This window comes from Oncorhynchus gorbuscha, linkage group LG19, assembly GCF_021184085.1.
Source record: "Oncorhynchus gorbuscha isolate QuinsamMale2020 ecotype Even-year linkage group LG19, OgorEven_v1.0, whole genome shotgun sequence".
In the NCBI taxonomy this organism is placed as follows: Eukaryota; Metazoa; Chordata; class Actinopteri; order Salmoniformes; family Salmonidae; genus Oncorhynchus; species Oncorhynchus gorbuscha.
Window position 1 is genome coordinate 75,322,272 of NC_060191.1, and position 18,667 is coordinate 75,340,938.

At 48.1% G+C, this 18,667-nt stretch overlaps 1 protein-coding gene across 1 annotated transcript in view; it reads right to left on the bottom strand.

The window, feature by feature from the left end:
* The window catches only part of ryr1b (ryanodine receptor 1b (skeletal)), a 229,908-nt gene that overhangs the window by 57,022 nt on the left and 154,219 nt on the right, over nt 1-18,667 (bottom strand). Inside the window, exons 74-80 of the mRNA XM_046316567.1 lie at nt 16,902-17,014; nt 11,377-11,473; nt 10,648-10,763; nt 10,379-10,430; nt 8,581-8,649; nt 7,863-7,981; nt 2,693-2,750 (exon numbers count right to left, since the gene is read on the bottom strand). Of these exons, the coding sequence (XP_046172523.1) occupies nt 2,693-2,750; nt 7,863-7,981; nt 8,581-8,649; nt 10,379-10,430; nt 10,648-10,763; nt 11,377-11,473; nt 16,902-17,014 (624 nt within the window). The remainder of the gene's footprint in view (nt 1-2,692; nt 2,751-7,862; nt 7,982-8,580; nt 8,650-10,378; nt 10,431-10,647; nt 10,764-11,376; nt 11,474-16,901; nt 17,015-18,667) is intronic.

Below are 18,667 nucleotides of genomic sequence, written 5' to 3' on the forward strand. Positions count from 1 at the left end.
GAGGTAGTTTTAGTTAGTACCCCTGGTCTAGTACAACAGAGGTAGTTTTAGTTAGTACCCCTGTACAACAGAGGTAGTTTTAGTTAGTACCCCTGGTCTAGTACAACAGAGGTCGTTTTAGTTAGTACCCCTGGTCTAGTACAACAGAGGTCGTTTTAGTTAGTACCCCTGGTCTAGTACAACAGAGGTAGTTTTAGTTAGTACACCTGGTCTAGTACAACAGAGGGAGTTTTAGTTAGTACCCTGGTCTAGTACAACAGAGGTAGCTTTAGTTAGTACCCTGGTCTAGTACAACAGAGGTAGTTTTAGTTAGTACCCCTGTACAACAGATGTAGTTTTAGTACAACAGATGTAGTTTTAGTTAGTACCCCTGGTCTAGTACAACAGAGGTAGTTTTAGTTAGTACCCCTGGTCTAGTACAACAGAGGTAGTTTTAGTTAGTACCCCTGGTCTAGTACAACAGATGTAGTTTTAGTTAGTACCCCTGGTCTAGTACAACAGAGGTAGTTTTAGTTAGTACCCTGGTCTAGTACAACAGAGGTAGTTTTAGTTAGTACCCTGGTCTAGTACAACAGAGGTAGTTTTAGTTAGTACCCCTGTACAACAGATGTAGTTTTAGTTAGTACCCCTGGTCTAGTACAACAGAGGTAGTTTTAGTTAGTACCCCTGGTCTAGTACAACAGATGTAGTTTTAGTTAGTACCCCTGGTCTAGTACAACAGAGGTAGTTTTAGTTAGTACCCCTGGTCTAGTACAACAGAGGTAGTTTTAGTTAGTACCCCTGGTCTAGTACAACAGAGGTAGTTTTAGTTAGTACCCCTGTACAACAGAGGTAGTTTTAGTTAGTACCCCTGTACAACAGAGGTAGTTTTAGTTAGTACCCCTGGTCTAGTACAACAGAGGTCATTTTAGTTAGAACCTCTGGTCTATTTGGGATGAGTTGTACAGCAGGGGTAGTCAACCTGAGTACCCTCTTTGGGATAGGGGACAGCATTTTCACTTTTGGATAAATAGCGTGCCCAATTTCAACTTCTTGCTTACTCATGCCAATAATATAAGATATGCATATTATTAGTACATTTGTATAGAAAACACTCTGAAGTTTCTAAAACTGTTTGAATCGTGTATGTGAGTATATCATAACTTATGTAGCAGGCAAAACCCTGAGGACTAACCATTCAGATTTTTTTGTTTGTTTGAGGTCACTGTCTATTCAATGAGTTTTCATTGGGGAACGATATTTCCGAGGCACTTGTTTGCAGTTCCTACCACTTCCACTGGATGTCACCAGTCTTTAGAAAATGGCTGAGGTTATTCTTTTGTGAAATGAAGAAGTACAGCCATCTTGAAAAACTAACACTGTTGGGCAAGACTAGAAAAGTAGCGTTAGTTTCCTCTTGTCCTGTATTGAAAACAGATCGACCCGTTTTCAATTTGATCGATTATTAACGTTTAAAAATACCTCAAGTTGTATTACAAAAGTCGTTTGAAATGTTTTGGCAAAGTTTACAGGTCACTTTTGAAATATTTTGTAGTGACGTTGCGCAAATTGGAAGCTGTTTTTTTCTGGATCAAACGCGCCAAATAAATGAACATTTTGGATATATATGGACGGAATTAATCGAACAAAACTTACCATTTGTGATGTTTATGGGACATATTGGAGAAGCTCATCAAAGCTCATCAAAGGTAAGGCATGTTTTATATTTTATTTCTGCGTTTTGTGTCGCGCCTGCAGGGTTGACATATGCTACTCTCTTTGTTTACTGCTGGTGCTATCATCAGATAACAGCATCTTATGCTTTGGCCGAAAAGCCTTTTTAAAATCTGACATGTTGGCTGGATTCACAACGAGTGTAGCTTTAATTTAGTATCATGTGTGATTTAATGGATGTTTGATTTTTATATCATTTGATTTGAATTTGCCGCTCTGCATTTCCCCAGGTGGGACGCGACTGTCCCCCTATCCTAGAGAAGTTTTAAACCTCTTTTGCTTTCGAATGTCCAGGTAAACCAGGTAGACCAGGTAAACCAGGTAAACCAGGTAGACCAGGTAAATCAGGTAGACCAGGTAGACCAGGTAAATCCCAGGTAGACCAGGTAAACCAGGTAAACCAGGTAGACCAGGTAGACCAGGTAGATCAGGTAAACCAGGTAGACCAGGTAAACCAGGTAGACCAGGTAAACCAGGTAGACCAGGTAAACCAGGTAAACCAGGTAAACCAGGTAGACCAGGTAGACCAGGTAAACCAGGTAGACCAGGTAAACCAGGTAAACCAGGTAGACCAGGTAAACCAGGTAAACCAGGTAGACCAGGTAAACCAGGTAAACCAGGTAGATCAGGTAAACCAGGTAAACCAGGTAAACCAGGTAGACCAGGTAGATCAGGTAAACCAGGTAAACCAGGTAAACCAGGTAGATCAGGTAAACCAGGTAAACCAGGTAGACCAGGTAGACCAGGTAAACCAGGTAGATCAGGTAAACCAGGTAAACCAGGTAAACCAGGTAGACCAGGTAGATCAGGTAGACCAGGTAGACCAGGTAGACCAGGTAAACCAGGTAAACCAGGTAGATCAGGTAAACCAGGTAGACCAGGTAGATCAGGTAGACCAGGTAAACCAGGTAAACCAGGTAAACCAGGTAAACCAGGTAGACCAGGTAGACCAGGTAGATGACAATCAGACAGAACTCACCTGTTGTACGTCACAGTTGCCTGTGTTGAGGATTGAGATCCCCAGCTTCAGGGTGGAGGTAAACCAGGTCACCTGAGACAGGTAGATCAGGTACAACCAGGTAATGTAGGTAAAACCAGGTAGACCAGGTAAACCAGTAGTAGACCAGGTAGTGTACCAGGTAGAAGGTAATGTAGGTAGACTGCCAACAGCCCTAAACCAGGTAAACCAGGTAGACCAGGTAATGTAGGTAAACCAGGTAGACAGGTAAACCAGGTAAACCAGGTAGACCAGGTAATGTAGGTAATACTGCCAGGTAGACCAGGTAAACCAGGTAAACCAGGTAGTGTGCACCAACAGGTAAATGTAGTGTACATACTGCCAGGTAGCCCTCTAATGTAGTGTACACTGCCAGGTAGCCCAATGTAGTGTGACACACTGCAGGTAGCCCTCTAATGTAGTGTACATACTGCCAACAGCCCTCTAATGTAGTGTACACTGCCAGATCTAATGTAGTGTACCCAGCCAGCCCTCTAATGTAGTGTACACTGCCAACAGCCCTCAATGTAGTGTACACACTGCCAACAGCCCTCTAATGTAGTGTACACACTGCCAACAGCCCTCTAATGTAGTGTGCACACTGCCAACAGCCCTCTAATGTAGTGTACACACTGCCAACAGCCCTCTAATGTAGTGTACACACTGCCAACAGCCCTCTAATGTAGTGTACACACTGCCAACAGCCCTCTAATGTAGTGTACATACTGCCAACAGCCCTCTAATGTAGTGTACATACTGCCAACAGCCCTGTACATACTGCCAACAGCCCTCTAATGTAGTGTACACACTGCCAACAGCCCTCTAATGTAGTGTACATACTGCCAACAGCCCTCTAATGTAGTGTACATACTGCCAACAGCCCTCTAATGTAGTGTACACACTGCCAACAGCCCTCTAATGTAGTGTACATACTGCCAACAGCCCTCTAATGTAGTGTACATACTGCCAACAGCCCTCTAATGTAGTGTACATACTGCCAACAGCCCTCTAATGTAGTGTACATACTGCCAACAGCCCTCTAATGTAGTGTACACACTGCCAACAGCCCTCTAATGTAGTGTACACACTGCCAACAGCCCTCTAATGTAGTGTACATACTGCCAACAGCCCTCTAATGTAGTGTACATACTGCCAACAGCCCTCTAATGTAGTGTGCATACTGCCAACAGCCCTCTAATGTAGTGTACATACTGCCAACAGCCCTCTAATGTAGTGTGCATACTGCCAACAGCCCTCTAATGTAGTGTGCATACTGCCAACAGCCCTCTAATGTAGTGTACACACTGCCAACAGCCCTCTAATGTAGTGTACACACTGCCACAGCCCTGCCAACAGCCCTCTAATGTAGTGTGCACACTGCCAACAGCCCTCTAATGTAGTGTACACACTGCCAACAGCCTCTAATGTAGTGTACATACTGCCAACAGTCCTCTAATGTAGTGTACATACTGCCAACAGCCCTCTAATGTAGTGTACATACTGCCAACAGCCCTATAATGTAGTGTGCATAATGCCCTAGTGTGTGCATACTGCCAACAGCCCTCTAATGTAGTGTACATACTGCCAACAGCCCTCTAATGTAGTGTACACACTGCCAACAGCCCTCTAATGTAGTGTACACACTGCCAACAGCCCTCTAATGTAGTGTACACACTGCCAACAGCCCTCTAATGTAGTGTACACACAGCCCTCTAATGTAGTGTACACACAGCCAACAGCCCTCTAATGTAGTGTACACACTGCCAACAGCCCTCTAATGTAGTGTACACACTGCCAACAGCCCTCTAATGTAGTGTACACACTGCCAACAGCCCTCTAATGTAGTGTACATACTGCCAACAGCCCTCTAATGTAGTGTACATACTGCCAACAGCCCTCTAATGTAGTGTACATACTGCCAACAGCCCTCTAATGTAGTGTACACACTGCCAACAGCCCTCTAATGTAGTGTACACTGCCAACAGCCCTCTAATGTAGTGTACACACTGCCAACAGCCCTCTAATGTAGTGTACATACTGCCAACAGCCCTCTAATGTAGTGTACACACTGCCAACAGCCCTCTAATGTAGTGTACATACTGCCAACAGCCCTCTAATGTAGTGTACACACCAACAGCCTCTAATGTAGTGTGCATACTGCCAACAGCCCTCTAATGTAGTGTACATACTGCCAACAGCCCTCTAATGTAGTGTACATACTGCCAACAGCCCTCTAATGTAGTGTGCACACTGCCAACAGCCCTCTAATGTAGTGTGCATACTGCCAACAGCCCTCTAATGTAGTGTGCATACTGCCAACAGCCCTCTAATGTAGTGTACATACTGCCAACAGCCCTCTAATGTAGTGTACACACAGCCAACAGCCCTCTAATGTAGTGTACACACTGCCAACAGCCCTCTAATGTAGTGTACACACTGCCAACAGCCCTCTAATGTAGTGTGCACACTGCCAACAGCCCTCTAATGTAGTGTACACACAGCCAACAGTCCTCTAATGTAGTGTACATACTGCCAACAGCCCTCTAATGTAGTGTACATACTGCCAACAGCCCTCTAATGTAGTGTACATACTGCCAACAGCCCTCTAATGTAGTGTGCATACTGCCAACAGCCCTCTAATGTAGTGTACATACTGCCAACAGCCCTCTAATGTAGTGTACATACTGCCAACAGCCCTCTAATGTAGTGTACACACTGCCAACAGCCCTCTAATGTAGTGTGCACACTGCCAACAGTCCTCTAATGTAGTGTACATACTGCCAACAGCCATCTAATGTAGTGTACATACTGCCAACAGCCCTCTAATGTAGTGTACATACTGCCAACAGCCCTCTAATGTAGTGTACACACTGCCAACAGCCCTCTAATGTAGTGTACATACTGCCAACAGTCCTATAATGTAGTGTGCACACAGCCAACAGCCCTCCAATGTAGTGTGCACACTGCCAACAGTCCTCTAATGTAGTGTACATACTGCCAACAGCCCTCTAATGTAGTGTACATACTGCCAACAGCCCTCTAATGTAGTGTACACACTGCCAACAGCCCTCTAATGTAGTGTACACACTGCCAACAGCCCTCTAATGTAGTGTACACACTGCCAACAGCCCTCTAATGTAGTGTACATACTGCCAACAGTCCTCTAATGTAGTGTACACACTGCCAACAGCCCTCTAATGTAGTGTACACACTGCCAACAGCCCTCTAATGTAGTGTACACACTGCCAACAGTCCTCTAATGTAGTGTACACACTGCCAACAGCCCTCTAATGTAGTGTACATACTGCCAACAGCCCTCTAATGTAGTGTACATACTGCCAACAGCCATCTAATGTAGTGTACACACTGCCAACAGCCATCTAATGTAGTGTACATACTGCCAACAGTCCTCTAATGTAGTGTACATACTGCCAACAGCCCTCTAATGTAGTGTACATACTGCCAACAGCCCTCTAATGTAGTGTACATACTGCCAACAGCCATCTAATGTAGTGTACACACTGCCAACAGCCATCTAATGTAGTGTGCATACTGCCAACAGCCCTCTAATGTAGTGTACACACAGCCAACAGTCCTCTAATGTAGTGTACATACTGCCAACAGCCCTATAATGTAGTGTACACACAGCCAACAGCCCTCTAATGTAGTGTACACACAGCCAACAGCCCTCTAATGTAGTGTACATACTGCCAACAGCCCTATAATGTAGTGTACATACTGCCAACAGCCCTCTAATGTAGTGTACATACTGCCAGCAGCCCTCTAATGTAGTGTACATACTGCCAACAGCCCTCTAATGTAGTGTGCATACTGCCAACAGCCCTCTAATGTAGTGTACACACAGCCAACAGTCCTCTAATGTAGTGTACATACTGCCAACAGCCCTCTAATGTAGTGTACACACTGCCAACAGTCCTCTAATGTAGTGTACATACTGCCAACAGCCCTCTAATGTACTGTACATACTGCCAACAGTCCTCTAATGTAGTGTACACACTGCCAACAGTCCTCTAATGTAGTGTACATACTGCCAACAGCCCTCTAATGTAGTGTACATACTGCCAACAGTCCTCTAATGTAGTGTACACACTGCCAACAGCCATCTAATGTAGTGTACACACTGCCAACAGCCCTCTAATGTAGTGTACACACTGCCAACAGTCCTCCACAGGCCCAAAGTACTGTTAGTATCCTCATCATCTTTACAAACAGGTGCTGATACAAGTCTGGGACTGTTGATACAACTCTGGGTCTGTTCTGGGTTAGTCGGTCTGGTCTGGGTCTGTTCTGGGTCTGGTCTGGGTCTGGTCTGGGTCTGTTCTGGGTCTGGTCTGGGTCTGGTCTGGGTCTGTTCTGGGTCTGGTCTGGGTTAGTCGGTCTGCTCTGGGTCTGGTCTGGGTTAGTCGGTCTGTTCTGGGTCTGGTCTGGGTCTGTTCTGGGTTAGTCGGTCTGGTCTGGGTCTGTTCTGGGTTAGTCGGTCTGGTCTGGGTCTGTTCTGGGTTACTCGGTCTGGTCTGGGTCTGGTCTGGGTCTGTTCTGGGTTAGTCGGTCTGGTCTGGGTCTGTTCTGGGTCTGTTCTGGGTAAGTGGGTCTGTTCTGGGTAACTGGGTCTGTTCTGGTTCTGGTCTGGGTAAGTGGGTCTGTTCTGGGTCTGTTCTGGGTCTGTTCTGGGTAAGTGGGTCTGTTCTGGTTCTGGTCTGGGTAACTGGGTCTGTTCTGGGTCTGGTCTGGGTAAGTGGGTCTGTTCTGGGTAAGTGGGTCTGGTCTGGGTAACTGGTTCTGGTCTGGGTAACTGGGTCTGTTCTGGGTCTGGTCTGGGTAACTGGGTCTGTTCTGGGTCTGGTCTGGGTAACTGGGTCTGTTCTGGGTCTGGTCTGGGTCTGGTCTGTGTAAGTGGGTCTATTCTGGGTCTGACCTGGGTAAGTGGGTCTGTTCTGGGTCTGGTCTGGGTAAGTGTGTCTGTTCTGGGTCTGTTCTGGGGAAGTGGATGTATTCTGGGTCTGGTCTGGGTAAGTGGTTATGTTCTGGGTTAGGGTGTGTGTCTGGGTCTGTTCTGGGTCTGGTCTGGGTAAGTGGGTCTGGTCTGGGTAAGTGGGTCTGTTCTGGGTCTGTTCTGGGTTAGGGTGTGTATCTGGGTCTGAGCCCTGTACCTCTGCAGGCACTGATCATCTGCAGCACCATCTCTGCAGCTCCTCTGTTGTGGAGACGTGACTGCTGATACAGGAGCCTCTGCTTCTCCATCTCCTTCTCCTGAGAGACAGACAGACAGGAGAGAGGTTGTAACTCTGTCGACCAGGTCTGTCTCCCGCATTCTCTCTCGGCTCTCTCACACAGCACGCATGGACACACACACACACACACACACACACACACACACACACACACACACACACACACACACACACACACACACACACACACACACACACACACACACACACACACACACACACACACACACACACACACACACACACTTCCATTAAGACATAGAGTTTATTAGTGATAGTAGTTATTATCCTTCTTACAGAACAAATAGTTTTATTTTGTCTATGTTCCTGTTTGGTTGTCTTTCATTCCACCATCTTCGTGCACTGAAGAAACACAGAGTATTATTATATTCCAAAACAGAGAGAGAGACACACACACACACAGCAGTCAAGGAATGCACAAATCAGTCCACCAAAGTAGGCTTTAGATAAACAGGTCTCGTAATTGTGTGAGGAATAGAGGGATATATATCGAGAGATGGAACGGACAGAGAGACTGGAAGAGAAGACTGTGTTTGACACCGGGGGAGTTGTTTAACCGGCTCTGCTGCCCCCCCCCCCCTCTGCATCCCATCATACCATCTCAGTCTGGGTCACTTCAAAGGCCTCCTCCTCTTCCCCTTCCTCCTCCTCACCGATGTGGCAACTCTGGAGAGAGAAGGGGAGAGAGAGAAAGAGGGAGAGGGGGAGAAGTGAGAGGGGGAGAAGTGAGAGGTGAGAGGGGGAGAAGTGAGAGGGGGAGAAGTGAGGGGGAGAAGTGAGAAGGGAGGGGGATAAGGGAGAGGGGGATAAGGGTGAGGGGGAGGAGGGAGAGGGGGAGAAGTGAGGGGGGAGGGGGAGAAGGAGAGGGGGATAAGGGTGAGGGGGAGGAGGGAGAGGGGGAGAAGTGAGGGGGGCCAGGGGGAGAAGTGAGGGGGATAAGGGAGAGGGGAGAGGGGGAGAAGGGATCGGGAGAAGTGAGAGGGGAGAAGTGAGAGGGGAGAAGGGAGAAGTGAGGGGGTGAGAGGGGGAGAAGTGAGGGGGAGAGGGGGAGAAGTGAGGGGGAGAAGTGAGAAGGGAGAGGGGGGATAAGGGAGAGGTGAGAGGGGGAGAAGGGATCGGGGAGAAGTGAGAGGTGAGAGAGGAGAGGGGGAGAAGTGAGGGGGAGAAGTGAGAAGGGAGAGGGGGATAAGGGAGAGGTGAGAGGGGGAGAAGGGATCGGGGAGAAGTGAGAGGGGGAGAAGTCAGAGGGGGAGAAGTGAGAGGGGGAGAAGTGAGGGGGAGAGAGGGGGAGAAGGGAGAGGGGAGAAGTGGGGGGGGAGAGGGGAGAAGTTTTAGAGGGGGAGAAGAGAGAGGGGGAGAGAGAGAAGGAAAGAGTGAACAAGAGAGAAATATAAGTAGGAGAGAAGGTGGAGAGTTAGCAGCAGTCTAACACAGCTTGATATCATGTTCAAATCTAGTAAGGGACCAGCACGTTACCTTGGCCATAATGAGATCATGTTCTACTAGGGGACCAGCACGTTACCTTGGCCATAATGAGATCATGTTCTACTAGGGGACCAGCACGTTACCTTGGCCATAATGAGATCATGTTCTACTAGGGGACCAGCACGTTACCTTGGCCATAATGAGATCATGGTCTACTAGGGGACCAGCACGTTACCTTGGCCATAATGAGATCATGGTCTACTAGGGGACCAGCACGTTACCTTGGCCATAATGAGATCATGTTCTAGTAAGGGACCAGCACGTTACCTTGGCCATAATGAGATCATGTTCTACTAGGGGACCAGCACGTTACCTTGGCCATAATGAGATCATGTTCTAGTAAGGGACCAGCACGTTACCTTGGCCATAATGAGATCATGTTCTACTAGGGGACCAGCACGTTACCTTGGCCATAATGAGATCATGTTCTACTAGGGGACCAGCACGTTACCTTGGCCATAATGAGATCATGTTCTAGTAAGGGACCAGCACGTTACCTTGGCCATAATGAGATCATGTTCTACTAGGGGACCAGCATGTTACCTTGGCCATAATGAGATCATGGTCTACTAGGGGACCAGCACGTTACCTTGGCCATAATGAGATCATGTTCTAGTAAGGGACCAGCACGTTACCTTGGCCATAATGAGATCATGTTCTTCTAGGGGACCAGCACGTTACCTTGGCCATAATGAGATCAAGTTCTACTAGGGGACCAGCACGTTACCTTGGCCATAATGAGATCATGTTCTACTAGGGGACCAGCACGTTACCTTGGCCATAATGAGATCATGTTCTACTAGGGGACCAGCACGTTACCTTGGCCATAATGAGATCATGTTCTACTAGGGACCAGCACGTTACCTTGGCCATAATGAGATCATGTTCTAGTAAGGGACCAGCACGTTACCTTGGCCATAATGTCAGCATAAGCCATGTATAAGTAGTCTACTTCCAGTTTGCTGCAACAACAGAGAAAACAGGACAATGTTTAGACACGTCAAGGTTTGACTGTTTTACATACAGAAGTCATTGGGATGGTTTTAATCAACAACAGATATGCTCCTCCTTCTCTCCCTTGTCTCCGTTTGTAGTGACAGGTTGAGAGAAGGGGATGAGATTAGGAGGGAGGGAGGGAGGGAGGGAGGGAGGGAGGGAGGGAGGGAGGGGGGGCCTCACCTCTTCTCCGTGAGAGCGGTCCGGCTGAAGTGTAGGATGAGCTGATGCAGAGGGTCAGGTTTAGTTTCTGCCTCTTCCTCTCCCTCTTCTCCCAGCTCCTCCTCCTCCATGGCTTTCTACACACACACACACGCACACGCACACGCACACGCACACGCACACAAGCACACACACACACACAGAAACACACATACACACGCGCACACACACACACACAGAAACACACATACACACGCGCACACACACAAACACACACGCACACATACACACGCGCACACACACACACACAGAAACACACATACACACAGAAACACACACACAGAAACACACATACACACACACACACACACACACACAGAAACACACACACAGAAACGCACATGCACACACACACAGAAACACACACGCACACACACAGAAACACACACATATACGCACACACACACACACACACACACACACACACACACACACACACACACACACACACACACACACACACACACACACACACACACACACACACACACACACACACACACACACACACACACACACACACACACACACACAGAAACACAAAAATCCTTCCAGACAGTTGCTAAAGGCTCATGGCGATAATACAGTATATAGTAGAAAACACTATCTATCCTACGGAGTTAAAACTACACAGCCGATGGCGATAATACAGTACATAGTAGAAAACACTATCTATATAAAAGCCCTTACAGACAAGTCATCGATCATACGGTCTTCAAACTGGTATCCTTCAGTCTGCAGCCAATTCCTCTTGTACCCATTCAGGAACATGTTGGACCCCCGGTGCCTGTTGGACAGGAAGTGCCGAAGAAGGAAGTTACACCGCATACCAAGCGTCGACAAAAAAATAATGATACACTATGTATATATATATACGAAAGTATGTGGACACCCCTTCAAATGAGCGGATTCGGCTGTTTCAGCCACACCCGTTGTTGCTGACAGGTGTATAAAATCGAGCACACAGCCATGCAATCTCCTTAGACAAACATTGGCAGTAGAATGGCCCGTACTGAAGATCGCAGTGACTTTCAAGGATTCCAACAAGTCAGTTCTTTCACGCCCTGTTTCACCTGTCTTTGTGATTGTCTCTACCCATCTCCAGCTGTCACCTGTTTTCCCCATTAGTCCCCGGTGTATTTATTCCTGTGTTCTCTGTTTGTCTGTTGCCAGGTCGTCTTGTCAAGTCAACCAGCGTGTTTTTTACGTGCTCCTGCTTTTTCCTTATCTCCGTTTTTCTAGTCCTCTCGTTTTTGACCCTTGTCTGCCCTGACTCTGAGCCCGCCTGCCTGACCATTCAGCCTGCCCTGACTCTGAGCCCGCCTGCCTGACCATTCAGCCTGCCCTGACTATGAGCCCGCCTGCCTGACCATACTGCCTGCCCTGACTCTGAGCCTGCCTGACCATTTTGCCTGCCCTGACTCTGAGCCCGCCTGCCTGACCATTCAGCCTGCCCTGACTCTGAGCCCGCCTGCCTGACCATTCAGCCTGCCCTGACTCTGAGCCCGTCTGCCTGACCATTCAGCCTGCCCTGACTCTGAGCCCGCCTGCCTGACCATACTGTCTGCCCTGACTCTGAGCCCGCCTGCCTGACCATTCAGCCTGCCCTGACTCTGAGCCCGCCTGCCTGACCATTCAGCCTGCCCTGACTCTGAGCCCGCCTGCCTGACCATTCAGCCTGCCCTGACTCTGAGCCCGCCTGCCTGACCATACTGTCTGCCCTGACTCTGAGCCCGCCTGCCTGACCATTCAGCCTGCCCTGACTCTGAGCCCGCCTGCCTGACCATTCAGCCTGCCCTGACTCTGAGCCTGCCTGCCTGACCATACTGCCTGCCCTGACTCTGAGCCTGCCTGCCTGCCTGACCATACTGCCTGCCCTGACTCTGAGCCTGCCTGCCTGACCATACTGCCTGCCCTGACTCTGAGTCTGCCTGCCTGACCACACTGTCTGCCCTGACTCTGAGCCCGCCTGCCTGACCATTCAGCCTGCCCTGACTCTGAGCCCGTCTGCCTGACCATTCAGCCTGCCCTGACTCTGAGCCCGCCTGCCTGACCATACTGTCTGCCCTGACTCTGAGCCCGCCTGCCTGACCATTCAGCCTGCCCTGACTCTGAGCCCGCCTGCCTGACCATTCAGCCTGCCCTGACTCTGAGCCCGCCTGCCTGACCATTCAGCCTGCCCTGACTCTGAGCCCGCCTGCCTGACCATACTGTCTGCCCTGACTCTGAGCCCGCCTGCCTGACCATTCAGCCTGCCCTGACTCTGAGCCCGCCTGCCTGACCATTCAGCCTGCCCTGACTCTGAGCCTGCCTGCCTGACCATACTGCCTGCCCTGACTCTGAGCCTGCCTGCCTGCCTGACCATACTGCCTGCCCTGACTCTGAGCCTGCCTGCCTGACCATACTGCCTGCCCTGACTCTGAGTCTGCCTGCCTGACCACACTGTCTGCCCTGACTCTGAGCCTGCCTGCCTGACCATACGGCCTGCCCTGACCTCGAGCCTGCCTGCCTGACCATACTGCCTGGCCTGACTCTGAGCCTGCCTGCCTGACCATACTGCCTGCCCTGACTCTGAGCCCGCCTGCCTGACCATTCAGCCTGCCCTGACTCTGAGCCTGCCTGCCTGACCATACAGCCTGCCCTGACTCTGACCCCGCCTGCCTGACCATTCAGCCTGCCCTGACTCTGAGCCCGCCTGCCTGACCATTCTGCCTGCCCTGACTCTGACCCTGCCTGCCTGACCATTCAGCCTGCCCTGACTCTGAGCCTGCCTGCCTGACCATACTGCCTGCCCTGACTCTGAGCCTGCCTGCCTGACCATTCAGCCTGCCCTGACTCTGAGCCTGCCTGCCTGACCATTCAGCCTGCCCTGACTCTGAGCCCGCCTGCCTGACCATTCAGCCTGCCCTGACTCTGACCCCGCCTGCCTGACCATACAGCCTGCCCTGACTCTGAGCCTGCCTGACACTCTGTTCCTCCTGGACTCTGACCTGATGTAGCCGAGTGCTGAAGCACACTGTAACGCGCAAAAAATCGTCTGTCCTAAGCTGCAACAACTAACAAGTTCCAAACTTCCTCTGGAGGCAACGTCAGCACAATATCTGTTTTATGAAACGCGTTTCCATGGCTGAGCAGCCGCTCGCAAGCCTAAGATCACCATGCGCAATGCCAAGCATCGGCTGCAGTGTTGTAAAGCTCGCTACCATTGGTTTCTGGAGCAGTGGAAACGCTTTCTCTGGACACTTCACCATCTGGCAGTCCGACCGTCTAGTCTGGGTTTGGCAGATGCAAGGAGAACGCTACCTGCCCCAATGCATAGTGCCAACTGTAAAGTTTGGAGGAGGATGAATGGTCTGGGGCTGTTTTTCATGGTTCGGGCCCCTTAGTTCTTAATGCGATGACATTCTAGATGATTCTGTGCTTCCAATTTTGTGTAAACAGTTTGGGGAAGGCCCTTTACTGTTTCAGCATGACAATGCCCCTGTGCACAAAGCAAAGTCCCTACAGAAATGGTTTGTCAAGATCGATGTGGCAGAACTTGGCAGGCCAGCAGAGCCTTGACCTAAACCCAATCGAACACCTTTGGGGTGAATTGGAACGCCGACTGCGAGCCAGGTCTTATCACCCAACATCAGTGCCCGACCTCACTAATGCTCTTGTGGCTGAATGGAAGCACGTCTCTGCAGCAATGTTCCAACATCTAGTGGAAAGCCTTCCCAGAAGAGTGGAGGCTGTTATAGCAGCAATGTCCCAACATCTAGTGGAAAGCCTTCCTAGAAGAGTGGAGGCTGTTATAGCAGCAATGTTCCAACATCTAGTGGAAAGCCTTCCCAGAAGAGTGGAGGCTGTTATAGCAGCAATGTTCCAACATCTAGTGGAAAGCCTTCCCAGAAGAGTGGAGGCTGTTATAGCAGCAAAGGGGGGGGGGCAACTCCATAATAATGCCCCGGATTTTGGAATTAAATGTTCGAAGAGCATGTCCACATACTTTTGATCATGTAGTGTATCAAAGGCCACACTAAAGTCTTAACAGTTCAACTCCCTCCATCTTCTTATTATCAATTTCTTTCAGCCAATCATCAGTCATTTGTGTCAGTGACATGTTAAGTGCCGTTCTCTATAAGCTGAAAGCATGTTGTTCATTTGTTCACAGAGAAATAAATAACATTGTTAAGAGCCGGCAGCAAGCTGATTGGTCGGCTGGTATAACAAGTAAAGGGCGCTTTACAATATTTGGGTAGTGCACACAATACTCCATAATGACAACATGAAAACAGGTTTTTAGAAATGTTTTAAAATGTATTAAAAATAAAAACAGAAATGCCTTATTTATATAAGTATTCAGACCCTTTGCTATGAGACTAGAAATTGAGTTCAGGTGCATCCTGTTTCCATTGATCATCCTTGAGATGTTTCTACAAATTGATTGGAGTCCACCTGTGGTAAATTCAATTGATTGGACATTATTTGGAAAGGCACACACCTGTCTATATAAGGTCCCACAATTGACAGTGCATGTCAGAGCAAAAACCAAAACTATGAGGTCGAAGGACTTGTCCATAGAGTTCCAAGAGAGGATTGTGTCGAGGCACAGGCCTGAGGAAAGGTACTAAAAATGTGTCTGCAGCATCGAAGGTCCCCGAGAACACAGTGGCCTCCATCATTATTAAATGGAAGAAGTTTGGAACTGCCAAGTCTCTTCCCGGGCAAACTGAGCATTTGGGAAGAGGGGCCTTGGTCAGGGAGGTAACCAAGAACTCTATGATCACTCTGACAGAGCTCCAGAGTTCCTTTATGGAGAGAGAACATTCCAGAAGGACAACCATCTCTGCAGCGCTCCACCAATCAGGCCTTTATTGTAGAGTGGCCAGACGGAAATCACACCTCAGTAAAAGGCACAGGACAGCCCGCTTGGAGTTTGCCAAGAGGTACATAAATACTCTCAGACCATGAGAAATAAGACTCTCTGGTCTGATGAAACCAAGATTGAACTATTTGGCCTGAATGCCAAGTGTCACATTAGGAGGAAACCTGGCACCATCTCTATGGTGAAGCATGGTGGTGGCAGCATCATGTTGTGGGGATGTTGTTCAGTGGCAGGGACTGGGAGACTAGTCAGGATAGAGGGAAAGATCAACAGAGAAAAGTACAGAGAGATCCTTGATCAATAATATATATCAAAACCTGCTCAATATATATCAAAACCTGCTCAAGTGCGCTTAGGCCCTCAGACTGGGGCGACGGTTCACCTTCCAACAGGACAACGACCCTAAGCACACAGCCAAGAAAACGCAGGAGTGGCTTCGGGACAAGTCTCTGAAGGTCCTTGAGTGGCTCAGTCAGAGCCCGGACTTGACAACGATCGAACATCTCTGGAAAGACTTAAAAATAGCTGTGCAGCGACGCTCCCAATTCAACCTGACAGAGCTTGAGAGGATCTGCAGAGAAGAATGGGAGAAACTCCCCAAATACAGGTGCGCCAAGCTTGTAGCGTCATACCAAAGAAGACTCGAGGCTGTAATCGCTGCCTAAGGTGCTTTTAACAACAAATTCTAAAAAACTGTTTTCACTTTGTCATTATGGGGTATTATGATGTCATTATGGGGTATTGTGATGTCATTATGGGGTATTGTGATGTCATTATGGGGTATTGTGATGTCATTATGGGGTATCGTGATGTCATGATGGGGTTCTGTGTGTATATTGATGAGGAAACACATTAATTTATTCCATTTTAGAATAAGGCTGTAACGTAACAAAATGTGGGGAAAAGTCAAGGGGTCTGAATACTTTCTGAATGCACCGTATATATATGTGTTTAATCTGTACATTACATGTGCCTTGCCTTCATACGACAAAAAAAATGTTTTATTATATTTTTCCTCCTCCAAGTCCTCCAATCAGGGCTGTTATACATATACTTTTTTTTACGTGATTAGAAATTACGCATGAAATGTTATCCGATAGCTCTTTCGGCAAATGTCAATGCGGATCTATCCCAGAAAAATAGAACATACAGAGAAATAACTAGCCTATTATTACACAGATATGCAGTAGTGAAGCAGCCTATTACTACACAGATATGCAGTAGTGAAGCAGCCTATTACTACACAGATATGCAGTAGTGAAGCAGCCTATTACTACACAGATATGCAGTAGTGAAGCAGCCTATTACTACATAGATATGCAGTAGTGAAGAGTTTGATTGTGATTACCTGGGGATGTTGTAGAGGGGTGACATCCTGAAGCAGGCCACAACAGCTTTGCGCCGTTGTTTAGAAAGCAGCTTGTGCCAAACCATCTTCTTAGACTTGTACGGGTGCTCCGTCTGGGGAGAGATAAAGAGATTTATCACAAGGGTCAAGAGTTTCCCTGGACAGATGGTCGTGAGAACATCTGGTGTGAAAGGTGAATACAGTACTCACCACCTCTATGTGGTAGAGTGAATACAGTACTCACCACCTCTGTGGTAGAGTGAATACAGAACTCACCACCTCTGTGGTAGAGTGAATACAGAACTCACCACCTCTACGTGGTAGAGTGAATACAGTACTCACCACCTCTACGTGGTAGACTGAATACAGTACTCACCACCTCTATGTGGTAGAGTGAATACAGTACTCACCACCTCTGTGGTAGAGTGAATACAGAACTCACCACCTCTACGTGGTAGAGTGAATACAGTACTCACCACCTCTACGTGGTAGAGTGAATACAGTACTCACCACCTCTACGTGGTAGAGTGAATACAGTACTCACCACCTAAATGTAGTAGAGTGAATACAGTACTCACCACCTCTATGTGGCAGAGTGAATACAGTACTCACCACCTCTATGTGGCAGAGTGAATACAGTACTGACCACCTCTATGTGGTAGAGTGAATACAGTACTCACCACCTCTATGTGGTAGAGTGAATACAGTACTCACCACCTCTATGTGGTAGAGTGAATACAGTACTCACCACCTCTATGTGGTAGAGTGAATACAGTACTCACCACCTCTATGTGGTAGAGTGAATACAGTACTCACCATCTCTATGTGAAAGGTGAAAACAGTACTCACCACCTCTATGTGGTAGAGTGAATACAGTACTCACCACCTCTGTGGTAGAGTGAATACAGTACTCACCACCTCTGTGGTAGAGTGAATACAGAACTCACCACCTCTACGTGGTAGAGTGAATACAGTACTCACCACCTCTACGTGGTAGACTGAATACAGTACTCACCACCTCTATGTGGTAGAGTGAATACAGTACTCACCACCTCTACGTGGTAGAGTGAATACAGTACTCACCACCTCTACGTGGTAGAGTGAATACAGTACTCACCACCTCTACGTGGTAGAGTGAATACAGTACTCACCACCTAAATGTAGTAGAGTGAATACAGTACTCACCACCTCTATGTGGCAGAGTGAATACAGTACTCACCACCTCTATGTGGCAGAGTGAATACAGTACTCACCACCTCTGTGGTAGAGTGAATACAGTACTCACCACCTCTGTGGTAGAGTGAATACAGTACTCACCACCTCTGTGGTAGAGTGAATACAGTACTCACCACCTCTTTGTGGTAGAGTGAATACAGTACTCACCACCTCTATGTGGTAGAGTGAATACAGTACTCACCACCTCTGTGGTAGAGTGAATACAGTACTCACCACCTCTATGTGGTAGAGTGAATACAGTACTCACCACCTCTATGTGGTAGAGTGAATACAGTACTCACCACCTCTTTGTGGTAGAGTGAATACAGTACTCACCACCTCTATGTGGTAGAGTGAATACAGTACTCACCACCTCTATGTGGTAGAATGAATACAGTACTCACCACCTCTGTGGTAGAGTGAATACAGTACTCACCACCTCTATGTGGTAGAGTGAATACAGTACTCACCACCTCTATGTGGTAGAGTGAATACAGTACTCACCACCTCTATGTGGTAGAGTGAATACAGTACTCACCACATCTATGTGG